Here is a 19,502-nt window from a genome sequence, read left to right as displayed (position 1 = left end):
CACAGAGACCAAATAGCTTTATTCTACATAGGCCACTGTATATATTATGAAAATACTCTCCACTAGAAGCAATGGTCCTTTGTAATATGAAAAATGAAGCAACACGCCATCATTTTATGTTCAGACTGGCTGACAAATGGTCCCATTATAAATCAGAGGCGCAGGCAAGTACAGTTGGAGCTACCTAGAATGGTCTGTCAAATACCTATTTGAGGGAAAATACAATTAAGAAAGGAAAGTTCATCTTAAAATTTGGACAATTAACATTTCATTTCTCACATATTGAATGAGACAACACACATTTGTGCATATAATAAGGTGACCTCGTTAAGAGCTTAAATTGACTTTCATCAGTCACTATGTCATGGTGCACCATGCATGAAGCTAGACAAGAAATAAGCACAAAGCAATACCGATCTCTTACTACAGGGGGCAGTATTATTAGCAGATACTGATGGGGCAGTATAGGGCTGGACTAAATGTAACAGTGTAACTTCCTGCCTTACCTTGAAAACATATAGTAGCTCATTTGTATCAAATGCTGCATCTCCAATTTGGGGAAAAAAAGGACTAAACCACTCTTCAGGTATCAGGAAGGCAAAGACACATTTTCAATAAATGCATATTTCTATATATTTTTAAACCACTATATTTCCTTTAGGCTTTTCAAATCTATATTCCACTTTTCCAGGCTTCCTATACAGGCAAAGATTACATATGCTGCCGTAATCCTGTATCAAAATACCCCAGACAAGTCAGAGAGCTTTTTTACCTTGACCCTGGCTCCCAGCACCCAGATCATAAGCTCCAAAACCCAGCCCTCTAAATATTTTTCTGCCCTGAACAATAGTGAGAACATATTATAAAGAGCCTATCACTTGAACAAAAACTTGAGTTATATACCTTGTAAAACTCCCTAAGCTCCGTTAATGCTGCCGCTTTTTCTTTTTTGTGCTGCGTTGCTCCATTGCAGAGATATTCACATTTGTTACTTTAGGAGCGGACCACAATATGTGAAATCTCTGCTTGTATTTCAACTAGGTGTTTCTTCAGAGTTTTCTCTGGGGGCACACAATTTAAACCTTCCCTCCCAGAAGTTGGCAATCACAGCTCAGCAGCTGATCTAGTAGTCCCAAACTCTTGTTCTGCAAGGAAGCTGTGAAAGCACATGCCCCCAGGAGAAGACTTAGGAAACACCCAGTTGAACTACAAGTAGAGATTTCACATACTGCGGTCCAGAAGCAACAAGGTGAATATCTCTACAATAGCGCAATGGGGGGAAAAAAAGAAGAATTTGTGGGAGCGCATTGATTTTTTTTTACAAGGTATTTAACTAAAATTTAGGAGCAAGTTACAGGTCCTTTTTAAATGTAATTCTAATTAGTCCACAATTACTTGTTAGAACTGTTTTAGGAAGACTATTTACCAGAGAAAAATAGTACTAGCAAGCATTCTGTACAATACAGAAGAAACACTATCTTTAAAATATTACTATCTTCCGAAAATAAACAACAACACAGAAGGATCTAGATCTGTTATAATCCTCAAATAAGGCAAACTGCACCCTATTTCCAGATATTTTTTAGCTTTTCTTTTAGTCTATTTTTTTTAAAAGAATCTTTAATCACACAATCACATAATAAAACAATAAAAAACACCATTTTGTACATATCTCCTCTGATGATTTCATGCAGCATTTGCGCCATATTGAGCTGATTAAATTGAATACTCCTTAGCAAATGGCAGTAATAATCTAGAGCATTAAAGAGGACCCTTCACCAAATTCATGTTTTTTGCTTTTTTTTTTTTTTTTTTTTTAAAGGGTATGTGTCCACGTTCAGGAAACGCTGCGTTTTTGACGTTGCGTTTTTCTGCAGCGTCAAAAACGCATCGTCCAGATGTTACAGCATAGTGGAGGGGATTTCATGAAATCCCGACTCCACTATGCGTTAAAAAACGCATGCGTTTTTGCCGCAAAAACGCATGCGCGGTGCGTTTTTTCAAAGCGCAGCATGTTGCTACAATGAGCAAAACACGCAGGCACACCGCAGGTGACCTGCCAGTGACCTCAGGTGCAGTTTTGGTCAGGATTTTACTTGCATAAAATCCTGACCAAAGCCTGAAGCAAACCTGAACGTGGACACATACCCTAATTTCACCTCTCCGTTCCAGAGATATAAGCAGTCAAAGTATTTGACACGTAATGAGTTAAGAAAAAAAAAAAAAGATAAGTCAATGTGCGTGTTATCAGATAGAAATTTATACGGGGAGACGTTCACACCCCCTGTAAAATATCAACTCGGATTTAACCAAAGAGGCAACATTATTAAAAAAATTCTGCCATTATTTCCAGAGTCAAGCTAAACACAAAAAGTTTGATAAAAAGTCCTCTTTGAGTATATAAATCCACAGTCCTTCCATGTACAGACCATTGTTTAGGAGTAAACCATTAATGTAGGAGAAAATTTAATTTACTCTAACAATAACGAAAATAAAATCAATGGATAGATGGGAAGTGTGGATATTCACTATCCATTGGATCATACAGCAGGGTCAATGGCTGGTCTGCTATATTGTCACAATGGTATTTTCCCTTTACAGTTTCAGAGTTCTTGCGAACACAAGTTTCAGCTTGCTTTTTTTTAAAGGTAATTTTCTAAGGATCCAATTAAAAGTGAGCTCGACCAAGCAAAGCCCAGAAGGTCTTGTAGTCCTAAATAAACTCTCCACGGAAAGGAAGTAAGTTGGAGTTTTGAAGTTGCCAACGATAGCGCAGCCGAGACAAAGGCTGATCTTCCACATTCTCAAATTCACTGAAGCCAAGTTGATTGAGCACTTCATAAACTCCAGCTTTGGATGCCACCTGTAAAAACACATATTCCAGGATTAACTTTGATTCTTTGTGCATCCAAATATTTTCATGTTTATATATTGAGATTTATAACTCAAAGAAAAAAAGTGATCTGGGGAGTTTACCCAGTTTAAGTATTACTCCATACATACACATAGTATTGGTAACAAGTCTGAAGACAATTGTAATGTTACGACAATGGCACAAGAGGTAAAATATGTAGCCATCTTCATTAATGAATATTACGTCTTTATTTTTAATTAATGATCACATTGTGTATTCACACCGGGTTATCTTCTAAGCATAAAGTATTTGGATCTTAATAAAGACTATGGATTAAAAAGGTAAAAAAAAAGTAGTAGTTCCACTACTGACACTTCCAACTAAATTCTGCAGAGAAATAAAAATAATTCCTCTGTAGCGCCACCACAGTATAAATGAATCATTACACATTCTGCATGGATTTTTGTGAGTAGTCTATATATTGCACAAATATACCAGAGCAAGAGGCACACTTTCACATCATTCTAGGCTCTGGTTACCCCATCTGATATGGTATTTAAAAATGTGTTCTTCAAAAAGGATACCTCGTGTTGTCTGAGAAAGCCGACAGCTGACATGCTGGTCAGTGGCTTATCTCCAGGAGAACAAGGCTATCAGCGGTCCAAAATCAGACATGTCCAATCGACATCTCCTCCAATGATCAGCTGGCTGGCGCCCTCATACACAGTATTTTAGACTGTCAGTAGAACCCACCAATATTGGCGGGTTCAGCTGAAAGTCTACTGTGTATGGTGACCTTTAGATTTCAACATACCCTATTCTTTATTCTCAAAGGAGATGAGAAAGCGGCTAGTGGTCTGGCAGTGACTTATTCCCCTCCCCCAAGGGCGTTTCTCTATGTGGTTTTGGGAGGGAAGGCTGTCAGCGTATCAAAGGGTTATCCAACAGATATAGGTGTATGACCTTCTGAACACTGTAAGCCAGCATGCAGACAGAGAAGGAAACTGCAGGTGCCTTCAAGTCTACCACTTTATTACCCTAGATCAGGGGTGCACAGCCTTCAGTCTGGGGACCGCATGCAGCCCACTATGTAGTCAAAGATATATTTTTATTGTGTTAAGGAGTGGCACAAAGCCCAAGAACATGAATGTGTAACAAAAATTAATGATGTTGTGTAGATGAGCTGGTCATACATTTGTGTAAATCTTCCTTGTAGTTTAATGCGATTAGTGAAACATTTATCTGTTTTAGAAACTGAAATACACTTCAATAGAGTAATTCACGTGCACAGTCCCAATCGCTTGACATATGGGAGAATTAGTAATGGAACAAGTATATTATCAGACATTTATAGCATATACAGTTAGGTCCATATATATTTGGACAGAGACAACATTTTTCTAATTTTGGTTATAGACATTACCACAATGAATTTTAAACAAAACAATTCAGATGCAGTTGAAGTTCAGACTTTCAGCTTTCATTTGAGGGTATCCACATTAAAATCGGATGAAGGGTTTAGGAGTTTCAACTCCTTAACATGTGCCACCCTGTTTTTAAAGGGACCAAAAGTAATTGGACAATTGACTCCAAGGCTATTTCATGGGCAGGTGTGGGCAATCCCTTTGTTATGTCATTCTCAATTAAGCAGATAAAGGGCCTGGTGTTGATTTGAGGTGTGGTGCTTGCATTTGGAAGGTTTTGCTGTGAAGTAAACATGCGGTCAAAGGAGCTCTCCATGCAGGTGAAACAAGCCATCCTTAAGCTGCGAAAACAGAAAAAACCCATCCGAGAAATTGCTACAATATTAGGAGTGGCAAAATCTACAGTTTGGTACATCCTGAGAAAGAAAGAAAGCACTGGTGAACTCATCAATGCAAAAAGACCTGGGCGCCCACGGAAGACAACAGTGGTGGATGGTCACAGAATAATCTCCATGGTGAGGAGAAATCCACTCACAACAGCCAACCAAGTGAACAACACCCTCCAGGAGGTAGGCGTATCAATATCCAAATCTACCATAAAGAGAAGACTGTATGAAAGTAAATACAGAGGGTTCACTGCACGGTGCAAGCCACTCATAAGCATCAAGAATAAAAAGGCTAGACTGAACTTTGCTAAAAAACATCTAAAAAAGCCAGCACAGTTCTGGAAGAACACTCTTTTGACAGATGAAACCAAGATCAACCTCTACCAGAATGATGGAAAGAGAAAAGCATGGCAAAGGCGTGGTACAGCTCATGACCCAAAGCATACCACATCATCTGTAAAACACGGCTGAGGCAGTGTGATGGCTTGGGCATGCATGGCTGCCAGTGGCACTGGGTCACTAGTGTTTATTGATGATGTGACACAGGACAGAAGCAGCCGAATGAATTCTGAGGTATTCCGAGACATACTGTGTGCTCAGATCCAGCCAAATGCAGCCAAACTGATTGGTCGTCGTTTCATACTACGGATGGACAATGGCCCAAAACATAAAGCCAAAGCAACCCTGGAGTTTATTAAAGCAAAGAAGTGGAATATTCTTGAATGGCCAAGTCAGTCACCTGATCTCAACCCAATTGAGCATGCATTTCACTTGTTAAAGGCTAAACTTCAGACAGAAAGGCCCACAAACAAACAGCATCTGAAAACCACAGCAGTGAAGGCCTGGCAGAGCATCAAAAAGGAGGAAACACAGCGTCTGGTGATGTCCATGAGTTCAAGACTTCAGGCAGTCATTGCCAACAGAGGGTTTTCAACCAAGTACTAGAAATGAACATTTTATTTAAAATTATTGAATCTGTCCAATTACTTTTGGTCCCTTTAAAAACAGGGTGGCACATGTTAAGGAGTTGAAACTCCTAAACTCTTCATCCAATTTTAATGTGGATACCCTCAAATGAAAGCTGAAAGTCTGAACTTCAACTGCATCTGAATTGTTTTGTTTAAAATTCATTGTGGTAATGTTTATAACCAAAATTGGAAAAATGTTGTCTCTGTCCAAATATATATGGACCTAACTGTACTTTCAATATGCTACATAGGGTCTCAGATGGTAATACCCATTTATGTTTTAAATGGTCTCTTCAGAGAGGAAGAGGACAAGAACTCTAGTTCCACCTATAGGAAGTAGCAATCCGAAAAGTCATATCGACTCTCTATTGAGCCTTGCCACATGACTTAGGAGGATAGAAAACAAAAACAAGATCTCAATTTGCAGTCACTGTGTTTCGGGGTACTTCCCGTCGTCAGTGCAAAGTGTGAGATCTGGTTTGGCTGGGTCACTCTCCACAAGGAGAAACGTCATCCCTTGGATCCCAGTCAGATGTTTCTCACCCAATTTTCAAACAGAACAAAAATATAAGATTAGGATTGCTTTAGATAGACTGCCTAATATCCAGCATGTCAGACTAAACTGGCTGATCACAGATAAAGTTAAAAACAAAAATAAAAAGGTAAAATAAATGCACTTGCACAAAGTAGCAACTGTGGTTAGGTGAATAATAGACCTAAACATGGTTAGTAGTTTCAGCTAATATGACTTTACTCTTATCAGATAGTAAGTGGCCACTGGCTGTAACTAAATGGCCATTCTGCACGTTTTGATTTTTTTCATTCGTACCTACATTACCCCTGGAATTGTAATGTTTATATGGAAAAGTGCAATATATGAATATATATACCCACATACAGATTTATATGGATTCTGGCTGCCTTAGAGATACAGTAGGTAAAGCTGAATAAGACTGATGCATGACTAGTCTGTAATATGAGGAGATGGCAGTAATACATAAATTGTGTTAAGTGGAATCAACAGAGCTCTTGTGTTCAGTCACTTCAACTACCATAAACTGCAGAAAAAGTCATTGTAAACTATACGACCAGTCACTTTTGTACGGCAAGGGACAGGAGTCTGCATTTTTTGCTGCCAGCACATTCACCCTCTGTTTCATGAATACGATACACTGTTCCAGATCCTGGGAAAGTAACAATTGGCATCTATGATCTGCTCTGCTCCACTAATAAGTCTCACTGTAGATTTGGGGAGGCACTATGAAAAGAGGGTCGAGCAGTCTGGATAGTTTACTCAAAGGTTTTGGCAGCTATCCAAAGCAGAATGCTAGATCCCCCTTCCTTATGTCAAGCTAGGTCTGCTTTTCAGTCTGTATTTCATTTTTCAAAGTAGTGTATATGGAGCTTGATTTAATCTTTTCAATGGTAATAACTATAGCCTATTTATATGTCTATTTAATGATCTATACACACACGTAGTATTTTGTCGTATATTTTCATATTAAAAAAAAAAAAACAATTTATAGGCTGAATGTCTAGTTCTGACCTACGGTAGTTCCTAATACATGTCCCTTTTCATGAAGCTTGCCATGAAAAGGGCAATTTCACTGACATGTCTGTATAAGCAACCACGTGTACTGGACCTTTATTTAGCACTGCCTTTCTGTTTTTTTCTCCTGCAAATGTATAATTAAATTGACAATGTTATACGAACATTACTCAGGTCAATGGGTCGTGTCTTTACTCCATCTTACATTTCCCATCTGTACTGACAGTGTGGTCAGGACACAATTTAATGATAGGGTATTTGGTAATAGTAGTAAAGGTGAGCGGATAAGGCAAAAATAGAAGTTGCATGTTCGTGTTGTTCGTGAGGATTTTCCAAGAAAATTCAATTCGCAAAGAAGTTATACTCCAGAGATTTAATGTGCCTTATGCTCTGGAATCTCTCTAGACCCCAGAGCATAACAAATGGAATACATGAAACATTAAAGAAATCCTCATACTCACCTCACCGCTGCTCACAGTCACAAGTCCAGTCCTCATCGCATCTTCTGATCCCGCCACTCGCACTGAAATCCCTGGCTGGGCCATTTACACTGAGCCCGGACTTAAAGTTCAGATGACGTTCAGTACAATTTTATTCAAGTGCACAAAAGGTCATGGTGTCATGACATCACAACGTGCACTATGACCTTGCAAGCGCATGTGTATGAAGAGAGACCAGACCGGGGGTACTTTTCTCGCATTGGGGCCGGAACTGTCGGGATGGTCACCTTTGTTGTCTGGGGTAAAGCTTAGAGACCCAGATAGACCTGTGCACTTGACAGCAGGGGGCATAGCTAAGACAAAAAGGGCAGAGCGCACGAAACGAGGGAGAGACTTGGCGGGAACATGCAGCAGGGCAAGTTTGGTGCTCTGTCCTCTGAGCACCGTGACAGAGCAGGTCCTCGCTACATTGTCCCTGCTGCCACTTACAAGGACTGTGACCGGAGAACCATATTCCGCCTGTTGGTTCTCACTGCTCAAGGTACTCAATGCCACGGGCCAGTGAATAACGCGCTCGTGCAGCCTAAGAGATACCGAGTGACTTACCGAGAAGTTTACCCTTTCTCACCTGCATACTTCTGCCGAGCTCTGTCAAGCCCGACAGTGTTAGAGACTGCTCTTCGCTCTGCAACCTAGGACCCCATGCAAGATGTCGAGGACACATCGACACTGCCAGGAACTGGACCATCAACGCCTGCAGGGCGACACCAGATACAACAGGGCCTGGCTGCACCAGCACCACCGTGGGAATCTAAGGCTCTAAGTGTAGAACTCAGGAAGCCTTTGGACTGATAAGTTTACCCTTAGTGAACAGTTCTAATACATTTTGCCCTCATTACCTCCCTCAGCACACCGATTGAGCTAATATTACCTGCCCATACTTTACCTCTCCCTGCATGGAGTATACGCCTGTTTCAGTAAAGTTAACTTTAAGGCCTCTTTCACACTTCCGTTTTTTACAATCAGTCACAATCTGTCAAAATGTTGAAAAGACGGATCCTGGTTTTTTTTTTTGACAGTTCCAGTGCATCCTAGATGGCTATGTGCACTCGTTGTGTATGCGTCTTCACCGCGGTTTATCGCTGCAAAAATGCATACACAACACAACCCATGTTAAAAATAAAAAAAATTGTGATTTTTTACCTTCCAGCGACTCGCGCAGCCTTGCCGATGCTCGCGATGCTCCATTCCCAGTGATGCATAGCGAGACAATGACCTGTGATGACGTAGCGGTCTCGCGAGACCGCTACGTCATCGGGTCATTTCACTATGCATTACTGGGAACGGAGCATAGGCAAGGCTGCGGAGGCCGCCGGAACTTAAGAATATCATGATTTTTTAATTTTATTATTTTTAACATATATTTATACTATTCATGCTGCAGAGGCAGCAGCAACAGTAAAAAGAGATAGAGAGAGAGCGAGAGAGAATTTCCCTGACGGGAAATTCTTCCACGCATGCTCAGTTTGAAAAGACGGCATCCGTCGCTGGATTCAGCGGCGTCCAAAGGCTTCCATTATAGCCAACGACGGACAGCGCAGGATCCCGACGTACACAAAAAAACGTTCCTCTGTGCGCTGTCTCTGCCTGCCAGCAATTTTAAACCGGATCCAGCAGACGACAAATGAAACGTGTGGCCATCCGTCACAATCTGTCGCTAATACAAGTCTATGAGAAAAAAACGGATCCAGCAGCACCATTTGCTGGATCCGTTTTTTTCACAAAACGATGCATTGTGACGGAAAAAAAAAAGACGGAAGTGTGAAAGAGGCCTAACCCTTGCTCTGCCTCCTGCTCGTTACTGCATCCCGCAACCTGCTCACACTTGCACAGAACCCTCTTGGGCCTCCTCAGAGCCAGAAGTTCCCACTCTGAGTCACACAGGGATTTTATTTGCTCAGTGAGGATCAGATGATGTAATAAGGATTGGCTGGGTGATGGTGAGGAGCAGATGGGCCGGAGAGATGAGCGATGAGCTGAGAAAAAACATTTCTACTTTTTTACTTTTTGATGGTCTGTTACTGTTAAGAAAAATGAAAGCCAGTGGACACCATTTTGCCAGGTACGCGTAAATGAGAATTACCAAAAAATTGCATGTTACTGAATGCAGACTTCATTCAGCAGGATTCAGTTCCACTCAAATTTATTTGCTCATCTCTACTTAGTAGCCAACTTATTCGTTAATTTACAAGAAGAATAGGAATTGCACATTGTGAAGTGCTGAGAAAAATGCTCCAGAATATTTATTTGTTGACAGAAAAGCTAATAGATCCTCGAACTCCAGAGGACTATTTCTTAGAACCTTGTGTTATATAGCTTTGTGATTCCTCCTGATAGCGTAAGAATAAAATGAGAGCTGGCTGTTGTAACATTTTCTACTTACAGTTTTGTTTTGTTTTTACCCTGGACAAAGTAAACACAAAAAGTGTGGACAAAAAATCATGTAGTATGCAAGTCTTAAAATAAAAGACTTTGTTTCACTCACACTAGATTGTTTAGAAATTTGTGCGGGAGATTTTCCGACACTTTGTCTTTTCCTAGTGCTCCAACAGCATGACCAACTAAAATTTCTCCTTTCCACTAAGGCCTGGCTAGCCACATAGGAAATAGTGGCTGCACTCCCTCTTTTTATGTTCGAAAATAAATCTATGGCTAAACAACAACTAACACAAGTGACCAACATTGGTTTACCTTCTCTCGCTCATATTTTCACCTAGATGTACTAACCCTGAGAGTGCCTTTTTCCCCCCCTTTTTCATACCATTCTACACTTACAGTCTGACAAAGTACACACTGACTGAAGACTGTCAGGTGTATTAGGTCAATGAAGCAGGTCACTAGATTGCTCTAATAATGACATTGATAATGGCTAGTTAATATATAGTTTTCCAGGAGGAATGACAATTAGAAAAAAGTCCAAGAAAATATGGTCCGTATTTCTTATTTCATGGGGAATGCGACCACTTCTTTTGCGTTAACTGTGAAGAATTGCTGTGAAGAATATTGTTGCATGCTGAACATTCTGTAAAAGTCTGAGCACAAGGTCACCCTCTTCTATCCTGTGCTGACCTGAGGACAGAGGATGAGACCTTGCAAATCTGCTGCACACTTTGTATGTGTGTTTTGTAGTTATTAGCATGTCAATTAGCCTGTAGGACAGAAATGACAAGTAAATAAGCTTGCACTTACTTTCCACTTCATGTTAGTTCAGCTTTTTCGAACTTTTGAAGGGTTTGTTATACTTTGCACAGTGTGTTGTCTTTGGCACACTTCTGCACATGTTACAATGTTTCCTTGTTGACAGTAAAAATGCAGTTTATGAAAAGGGCGAGACTGATAGTTTTGTGAAAAGACCTTCTTTCATTCAAAATACAGAATCGACAGATGCGGAACTTTTAGGAAGCATGCCAAACAAGGATGAGTGCAAATAAACTATATTTGAGGGGTCAAATATCCACAAATAATATATATTGAAAGATTTTTGCTAATAATAAAGATACATACTGGTATATTGCAGATAAGCAATGGACATGGCACAAGAACATGACTAATGTTGTACAAGATAAGAGACACTGCCATGGAGCCAGATTTAGCTTCTTTTCTTGAACCATCACATACATTTCCTTACCACTTAAATGTGAGCCCACATAAATAGGAGGAGGAATGGACAGACCTGGGCAGCTGTCCAGAATCCCACTTCTGCCTCCAAAGCAGGTAAAACTGTGCATTATAATGCAGAGGGGCCCTCTTTTTTCTGTGTCTGCCCAAGGAAGGATGGGTATGACCTAGTGCATTATTATTTGTCACCAGCTTGTACAAAACCCTTTAAACCTACTGTCAAGGCACAAGACAAGCTGTGAAACACCTGTCCCGGGTATTCCAGGTTCCATTTCCTTCCCCTGGGTCTGCTGCCTTCCATTGTGCTCCAAGTTGGGTTTTGCAAGTGGCCCAGCAAGCTCTTATGACATCTTCTGCCTAGCCCTATTTAAGGTCCACTAAGATGCACACCTATATCTTGGTGTTAAGACTCTTAGACTTGTTTGTTTTGCTATGCACCTCTATCTGCTCCTGACCAACATCTGCCTGCCCTGCTTCAGACTTTATTACGTCCTCTGGGCACCTGTCTGCCTGTGGCCTACAGTGTTCCGATCCTCACTCCAGATGTGCTTTCATGCTGCTGCATGAATACCTAGGATCTGTGTGCCCACCCAGACCTGGGGCTTAGATGACTCACCTCACCTGGTGAGCTTAACACAAGCATGGCCCAACATAAGCACCAAACAGGGCAAAGCACAAGAGTAAGCACTGGTTAAGTAAAAGAAAAATGTTCCTTGTTCGGAAACTAGACTTTTTATTCACATATGATTGGACAGCATATTTTGATCCCCTTCTGGGGACTAATGTGTTTTCAGGTATTAGAATGAATACAATACTTACCAAAGTAGTTTGTGTGTCCAGTCAACAATCCCTGGCAACATAAAAAGAGCATATAGCATATTTTCTTATTGCTTGAGTTAATATTTGTTCTCAATGGGCAAAGGCCAGGGAAGTAAGCTGCCGTCAGGGACTTCTGGTGGCAGCTTCTTTTTCCCCGAGAATAAAATGATCAGGCGCTCAAATTCAACATGACTAATCCTTCTTTCAGAATTCAGGAGACCCAATATACATAAGATAGTAGACTGATCTCAGCCAAGGTGCGGGAATAAGCATGGGGCATCTGTAAACTGTATGTATTTCAGTTTTAATTGTAACACGATATAAAATATGATAAAAAGTGGAGATAAATGGATGAAACAATGGTACATATTGTTATGCAAGCTGAACTCAAGCTTAGTCATAAAGCATTAATATTAAAACCAGCAGGAAACAATGTTCATCAAGTTTATGTAGCCAAGGTTGGAAAATGCCATCCAAAATGTCAGTCCGATAGAAAATCGACAAGAGTTTGATAAGCATCATTTACCTATTGAGAAAGTACCAGCACACGATTAAGACAAGCGCGTTTCAGTTCTAACAGGGGCTAGTCTGCCCTGATTAACTGGGGTTGGCAGATGTGCCTTTCATCTCTCACTCCAGAGATCAGGCTCGTCACAATGAATTAGTGGAACTAGCAGGGATGGAGGGCCAGGAGCTTTCCCACAACCCAAAACCAGCAAGTTTCAAATACGACTCCATTAAAGTATGAAACAAAAACCATAACTGCTGGCTGCTTGCTTCCTGGTGCATTGTTTCATTTGGCAATTGGTGTATCTTCATCTAAAACAGCATGAAGGATAAAGTGCTCATTTCATGAATAATGCAGGTGTTGCTCCGCAAATCTAATTTGATACACTAGAAGAGTCGAGAAAAAATAAAAGACACTGAATGCCGCATTCTACCAAGACGTACTTGGTAGTAAACCAGACGTACTTGGTAGTAAACCAGGGATCCAATACATTTAAAAGATTGGAAAATTGTCCTATAATTAAATTCATGAAAACTGAAAACTTTCAGGATTTCTCAGTCGAGTGCCGAGAACGGAAAGCTCACATAGTTTATATATTTTATGGAATGGTGCCGTGAGAGTTAATGCATTTATAGACTAACCCAAGTTATGAACAAATCCAAGTTAACGAGGTATAACATGGGTAATATGACAATTTTTTTTATGTAACAAAGTGAATGGTTAAGGGAAGTTATACTGAATGAGGACGCCATTCCCACATGCACAATATTGCAAAACAGGACTTTGCTAACAGTTTATAAGGCTTCTCACCACTTGAATTGGAGCCTTTTTGCTAGGATATGCCTCTCACCTGGCAAGGGTTTGAACCTCAGGAAGTTCCATTGAAACAAAGAATGAATTAGCACAGCACCATTTTACAGTTTTTCCCTGCACAGTAGTATATCAGTTCACCCTCTATATAGAAAACTGCATTACAATTTCATATACTTTTTTTTTTTTTACTATTTTTTATTTTACTTTTTTATTAATAAAGTACTTTATTTTTTTAACTTTTCTTCATAAAATGTATTTATATCGTACGAAATACAAATATAGACATTTAGTTATTAAATCACTTAATCGGAATTGTAGCGCCCCTAGGGGTATTTGCCACAAAAATAGTTATTGACACCAAATACAAATATTAAAATGGCAAGACTGCACTACCATCTCCGGCCAGAAGGGGGAGCTCCAGAGACTCCCCTTGATCTATTCTGGTCTGAGAAAAGGACTGGCAGTTGGGCTACGGAGCTAGTAGTGTGAGGTCATACAACTGAGGAAAAGGAGAATAGAGCAAAAAGGACATTGTGAGAACCGGGTAGCATTAATTGTTATCCAGAATAGGCGCAGAGACGGATACCGGATCCGTGGCTATATTGATTATATATAATATAACAACCGGAAAGACGTGAGGTGATATCAGCTTCACTAGGGTCGGACGCAGCAACAGACAGAGTTCAGTGGTACTCCCTGAGGGAGTAAACCGATAAAAGGACTCGGGTTGCCCGTCGAACCAAGACCCAGATGGGACGGATTGGGTCGGCAGCCAGTTCACATACAGCAGCAGGGCCATATAGAAATTGCGCATAATAAGAGATGGAAATCCTGACAGGGTCAAGATAATTCAGAGTTTTCATACAGACTCCGGTGACAGTACTGATTGCAAATCCCTTTATGTTGAAGTAAACTGGTTAAACGTTTCGGTGCTTCAGTCTTTCATTTGGATAATAGTCATCTATCCGGAATCGGGATCATCACTGCTGAGAGGACCTACTGTCGATCAAGTAAGTGCCTGTTCCTTCATGATATCCCTTACAATGTGCACTGCCTGAGACCACAGCATCGGGTCAAGCCACTCGTGACATCCCCCTCAAGAGACGGGTACCTTGGTCTCCTGGGCGTCACAACTGGCGTCATGAACAGGATTGGGCCAGCCCGTACACCGGGTATTGTGTGCCGTAATTGGAGTCTGAAACTGTGAAAATTTGGATGAAAAATCTTGGAAATTGACTTTGTTAAAGAAAATCCCGTTCCCCTTTGAAAACTATTGAAAGTGACTTTTCTCCATTGGTTATAATGGGGTAAAAATGGCCACCATCCCCTGATGTGATCATCTCATAACCGTTAGGCACAAAACTGTTAATCGAGCTACGTCATTACCCAAGCCCCAGTCTAACTGAAAAACTTCAAAATCCATCATCACAGAGCGTGCGGCAGTTAGAGGCAGCAGGGGGCGTGTCATTGTCATCCTGCTGCACAGAGGAACGAATCTACATTATCTAGACGGAAGCTGGGACCGGAGAGGTCTGGATTAACTAAGGGGGTACAGTATGTCGCAGCACGGAGACGCCGCAGCACCCGGCGACGCTAATGCAGCTGAAAGACAGAGTGTCGATAGAGAGCCTGGCAGCGCAGCAGTGCAAGGAGTGGCGCCTATCATGCCGGTGTTGATGCCATATACCCCGGGTGGCCCGTGGCTTCCAATGTATGAAGGTGAACCTAATACCCTTGATGGTTTCAGGGAAAAGATGCTGGCTCATTTTGATATGTTCCCCGTGGGTGAAGCTCAGCGTGTTAGTCTCCTGATGATGCAGTTAAGTGGCCATGCTAAGCGAGAAGTCACGGCATGGGCAACTGATCTAAAAGGTACTGTTGAACGCATATTTGCTGGATTAAAAGCTACATTTGAAACTACTGCCAGCAGCAAAGCTAAAGTACGATTCTTTAATTGCAAACAAAAAGCTAATGAGGGCGTGAGGGATTTTGCCTTAAACCTGCAGGAAGCCCTTAAATCACTTACACTGGCTGAACCCATTTTGAACACAGGAGCCGATAAACTGCTAAGAGATCAATTTATTGAGGGACTCTACACCCCTTCTCACCGGGGGCATGTGAGCATGCTTGTTTTTAAGAACCCTGAATTGACATTTGCCCAATTAAAGGAGAGCGCTATACGTCTCCAGCTGGCAGAGGCACCTCGGGATCAGGATCTCATACAACCCATGGCAGATGCACTTCAGCAACGGGGAATGCCAGTGACATCAGCTACATCCGGTGCCAGTGCTAAGTCCCTGGGGCCCATTACTAATGAGACTCTTCAACAAAAGCTTGACTCTTTAACTGATGTTGTTGCTTCAATGGCTAAAACCATGCAGGAGATGAGAGAACCCAAGATGGAGTTGGTAAACCGTAGAGAGGATGTTCCATGGATGAGGTCCCGGAGATACCCGACATGGAGAGGACGGCCCCGTGACCGCTACCAACCGGATGGACAGCCCATTTGCCGCCGTTGCCAGCAGCCAGGCCACTTTGCACGAAATTGTGATTTAAACGGGAATCCCCTGGGAATGCGGGCCGCTTCACAGGAATGAATTTTCAAGGCCCAACACCCTGGCACGACAGATACATCGGAGGGCGACCCATCATCCCTATCGTGCTGGATGGAATTCCCCTCAACGCTTTGCTGGATACAGGTTCCCAGATTTCATCTATACCATATATCCTTTATAAGAGGTACTGGGCTGAGGTAGATATTGCTAAAGGACCCTCTGATGTTGAACTAGATATATGGGCCAGTAATGGTAAGTTGGTACCGAAACTAGGATTCAGGGAGATGACCATAAAGATTGGTAAAGCAGAATTGAAGAAACAGTGTATAATTGTCGTTGATGTTGACCGGCAGAACTGTGAACCAACTGTATTGATAGGGATGAATGTGTTAGAGAATTGCTTTTCCGAAGTTATTTCTGTCTTGCAACAAATTGCTGAAACTGCCCGATCCTGCCAGCAGAGAGTTCTCCGGAGGGAAATAAAAGTATTAATGTTAAGGCAACAGATAGAAGTTGCAGGTGGAGAAATCGGCAGTGTGAGGGTGAGTGATCCAACGTCTATTGTAATCCCACCAAAAACAGAAATGCTGGTATGGTGTAGAGCGGCCATTGGTACTAAAGGACGAGACTATCAAGCCTTAATAGAACCAGCGTACACCGACAGCAGGCCCACTATACTCACGGCACGAGGGGTGGTCGAGGTACACCGGGGACGGGTGCCGGTACGACTTTTGAACTGTGGAGAGGAAGAGGTCACTTTGCCAAGGTACGCTACAGTGGCAAAGTTATATACTGTTGACAACAATGCCATCACAACCGTTGAGCCCTTAGAATCGACCTGTCAGGTGGAAAATAACGGCTCAGATGGAGAATCGGAGGATTGGTGCCAACAGCTAGACGTGGGTGTAGATTCAACACCTACCCATCAAAGACAAGGGGTGTATAGATTAGTGACGGAATATGAACAGGTCTTCAGTAAACACCCATTGGACTTCGGACGGATAGAAGGGGTGGAACATACAATCCCCACCGGTGACCATCCCCCGATAAAAGAAAGATATAGACCCATACCGTCCGCTCACTATCAATGCGGGAAGGACATGCTGAGAGAGATGAAACAGGCCGGGGTAATAAGAGATAGTTGTAGCCCTTGGGCGGCCCCTCTGGTGATTGTCAAAAAAAAGGACGGAACCATGAGAATGTGCGTAGACTACCGGCGGATTAATAATATCACCCATAAAGACGCCTATCCCTTGCCTAGGATAGAAGAGTCCTTGACTGCTTTGAAATCTGCTAATTATTTTTCCACCTTAGACTTAACAAGCGGGTATTGGCAAGTCCCTGTGGCTGAGAGAGATAAAGAAAAAACGGCATTCACCACACCAATGGGTCTAAGCGAATTTAATCGCATGTCGTTCGGACTCTGCAACGCATCCGGTACTTTCCAGCGACTGATGGAATGTTGCCTCGGACACAAAAACTTTGAGACCGTCCTCCTGTACCTAGATGATGTGATCGTCTACTCAAAGACTTACGAACAGCACTTAACAGACCTGGCAGAGGTGTTCGAAGCCTTATCCAAGTATGGTATGAAAATCAAACCATCCAAATGTCACCTTCTTAAGCCAAAGGTACAATACTTAGGGAACATCATGAGTTCGGAGGGAGTAGCACCGGATCCCGAGAAAATAACTGCCATAAGGGATTGGCCAAGACCTACCAACGCAAAAGAAGTGAGGCAATTCTTGGGATTAGTGGGTTATTATCGTAGATTTATAAAAGGATTTACCAAATTGGCAGCGCCCTTGCAAGATGCTTTGATAGGGCAGACGAAGAAACCTTCAAACCGAAACCCTCCTTTTCAGTGGAACGACAAAAGAGAAGACTCCTTTGAACAACTAAAGAAGGCACTAACCGGAGAAGAAGTTCTGGCGTACCCGGATTACCATCGACCTTTCATCCTCTACACCGATGCCAGTAATGTGGGATTGGGAGCGGTGCTGTCACAAAAGCAAGAAGGTCGGGAGAAAGTCATCGCCTTTGCAAGTAGAAAACTCCGGCCTACTGAAAGAAATTCAGAAAATTATAGTTCCTTCAAATTGGAGCTACTGGCGGTAGTTTGGGCTGTGACTGAACGTTTCAAACACTATTTGACCGGTGCAGAATTTATTGTCTATACTGACAACAATCCATTGACCCACCTAGACACGGCTAAATTAGGTGCGTTAGAACAGCGATGGATAGCCCGGTTATCTAATTACAACTTCGTGATCAAGTATCGAGTAGGTCGCAAGAATGGAAATGCCGATGCCCTATCCCGGATGCCACACTTGGGAGATGTAGAAGAAGAAACGGGGGAGCTTGAAGAAATTGAACTACCAGCCTTTCATCAGCCCAAGGCAAAACATCGTCAGTCAAATACCTATCAGAAACAACAAGAAGTGAATTTTAATCCGTTAGCACACCATAGATGGGCTGACACCCAAGATAGCAATCCGGCTGTGAAGCTAGTGAAGGAACTATTGACTGAGCAAAGTGCATATCCCGATGAGAATGCCCCAGAAGAGACGCATCAACTCTGGAAAGAGAGAGGCAAAATGTTCCTGTATCAAGGGAAACTCTGTAGAAGATACACCAATCCAAAAACACATGAATTGGTTTGGCAGATTATCGTGCCTAAACAAGATGTGAAGATGGTCCTCGAGGCTTACCACAATGGTGCTGGTCACTTTGGTTGGAAAAAGCTAGAAGTACTTCTGAGAGAAAGATTTTATTGGGTCGGGATGAGAAAATCAATCGAACAGTGGTGTAGAAACTGTGGCCCGTGCAACCTCAGAAGGAACAATCAAAAGAGCCAAAGAGCACCACTGCAGCCCATAATCACCAAACAACCACTTGAACTGGTAGCCATGGACCACGTGAAGTTGACACCGAGCCGGTCCGGTTACGTCTATGCCTTGACTATCGTGGACCATTATTCGCGCTTCTTGGTAGTAGTACCTGTAAAAGATCTAACTGCAAAAACAGCAGCCAAAGCGTTCCAAACGTACTTTTGTAGACCCCATGGATATCCAGAACAGGTTCTCACTGACCAGGGTACAGCCTTTGAATCAGAGATCTTCAGAGAATTCTGTAATATGTATGGTTGCAAAAAGATCCGGACGACGGTCTATCATCCGCAAACAAACGGCTTATGTGAGAAGATGAACCATATTGTGATAGACCTACTAAAGACTTTACCTGAAACGGAAAGGAATCAATGGCCAGAGAAATTGCCTGACTTGGTGGATCTGTATAATCATGTCCCGGTGAGCTCTACCAACTGCACCCCAGCTTATCTTATGCGTGCAAGACCCGGCCAATTGCCAATCGATCTAGAAATGGGAATTCTGAAACCAGACGCAGAAGTTCAAGACTCCAATTGGGATGTCGTACGGCAAAAGCAGTATCACCAAGTGCAAGAGAGTGTGGAAAGAAGCCTCCAGCAAACCAGAGAAAGACAAGAGCG

At 42.1% G+C, this 19,502-nt stretch overlaps 1 protein-coding gene across 2 annotated transcripts in view; it reads right to left on the bottom strand.

The window, feature by feature from the left end:
• Positions 1-2,152: 2,152 nt before the first annotated feature.
• The window catches only part of PALD1 (phosphatase domain containing paladin 1), a 324,772-nt gene continuing 307,422 nt past the window's right edge, over positions 2,153-19,502 (bottom strand). For both annotated transcript variants that reach the window (XM_077259145.1, XM_077259146.1), the window contains one exon: positions 2,153-2,863. In XM_077259145.1, coding sequence (XP_077115260.1) covers positions 2,714-2,863 — 150 coding nt within the window. In that variant the 3' untranslated portion in view covers positions 2,153-2,713. The remainder of the gene's footprint in view (positions 2,864-19,502) is intronic.

This window comes from Ranitomeya variabilis, chromosome 4 (genome assembly GCF_051348905.1).
Source record: "Ranitomeya variabilis isolate aRanVar5 chromosome 4, aRanVar5.hap1, whole genome shotgun sequence".
Classification (NCBI taxonomy): domain Eukaryota; kingdom Metazoa; phylum Chordata; class Amphibia; order Anura; family Dendrobatidae; genus Ranitomeya; species Ranitomeya variabilis.
This window is presented reverse-complemented; position numbering and strand designations above follow the sequence as displayed.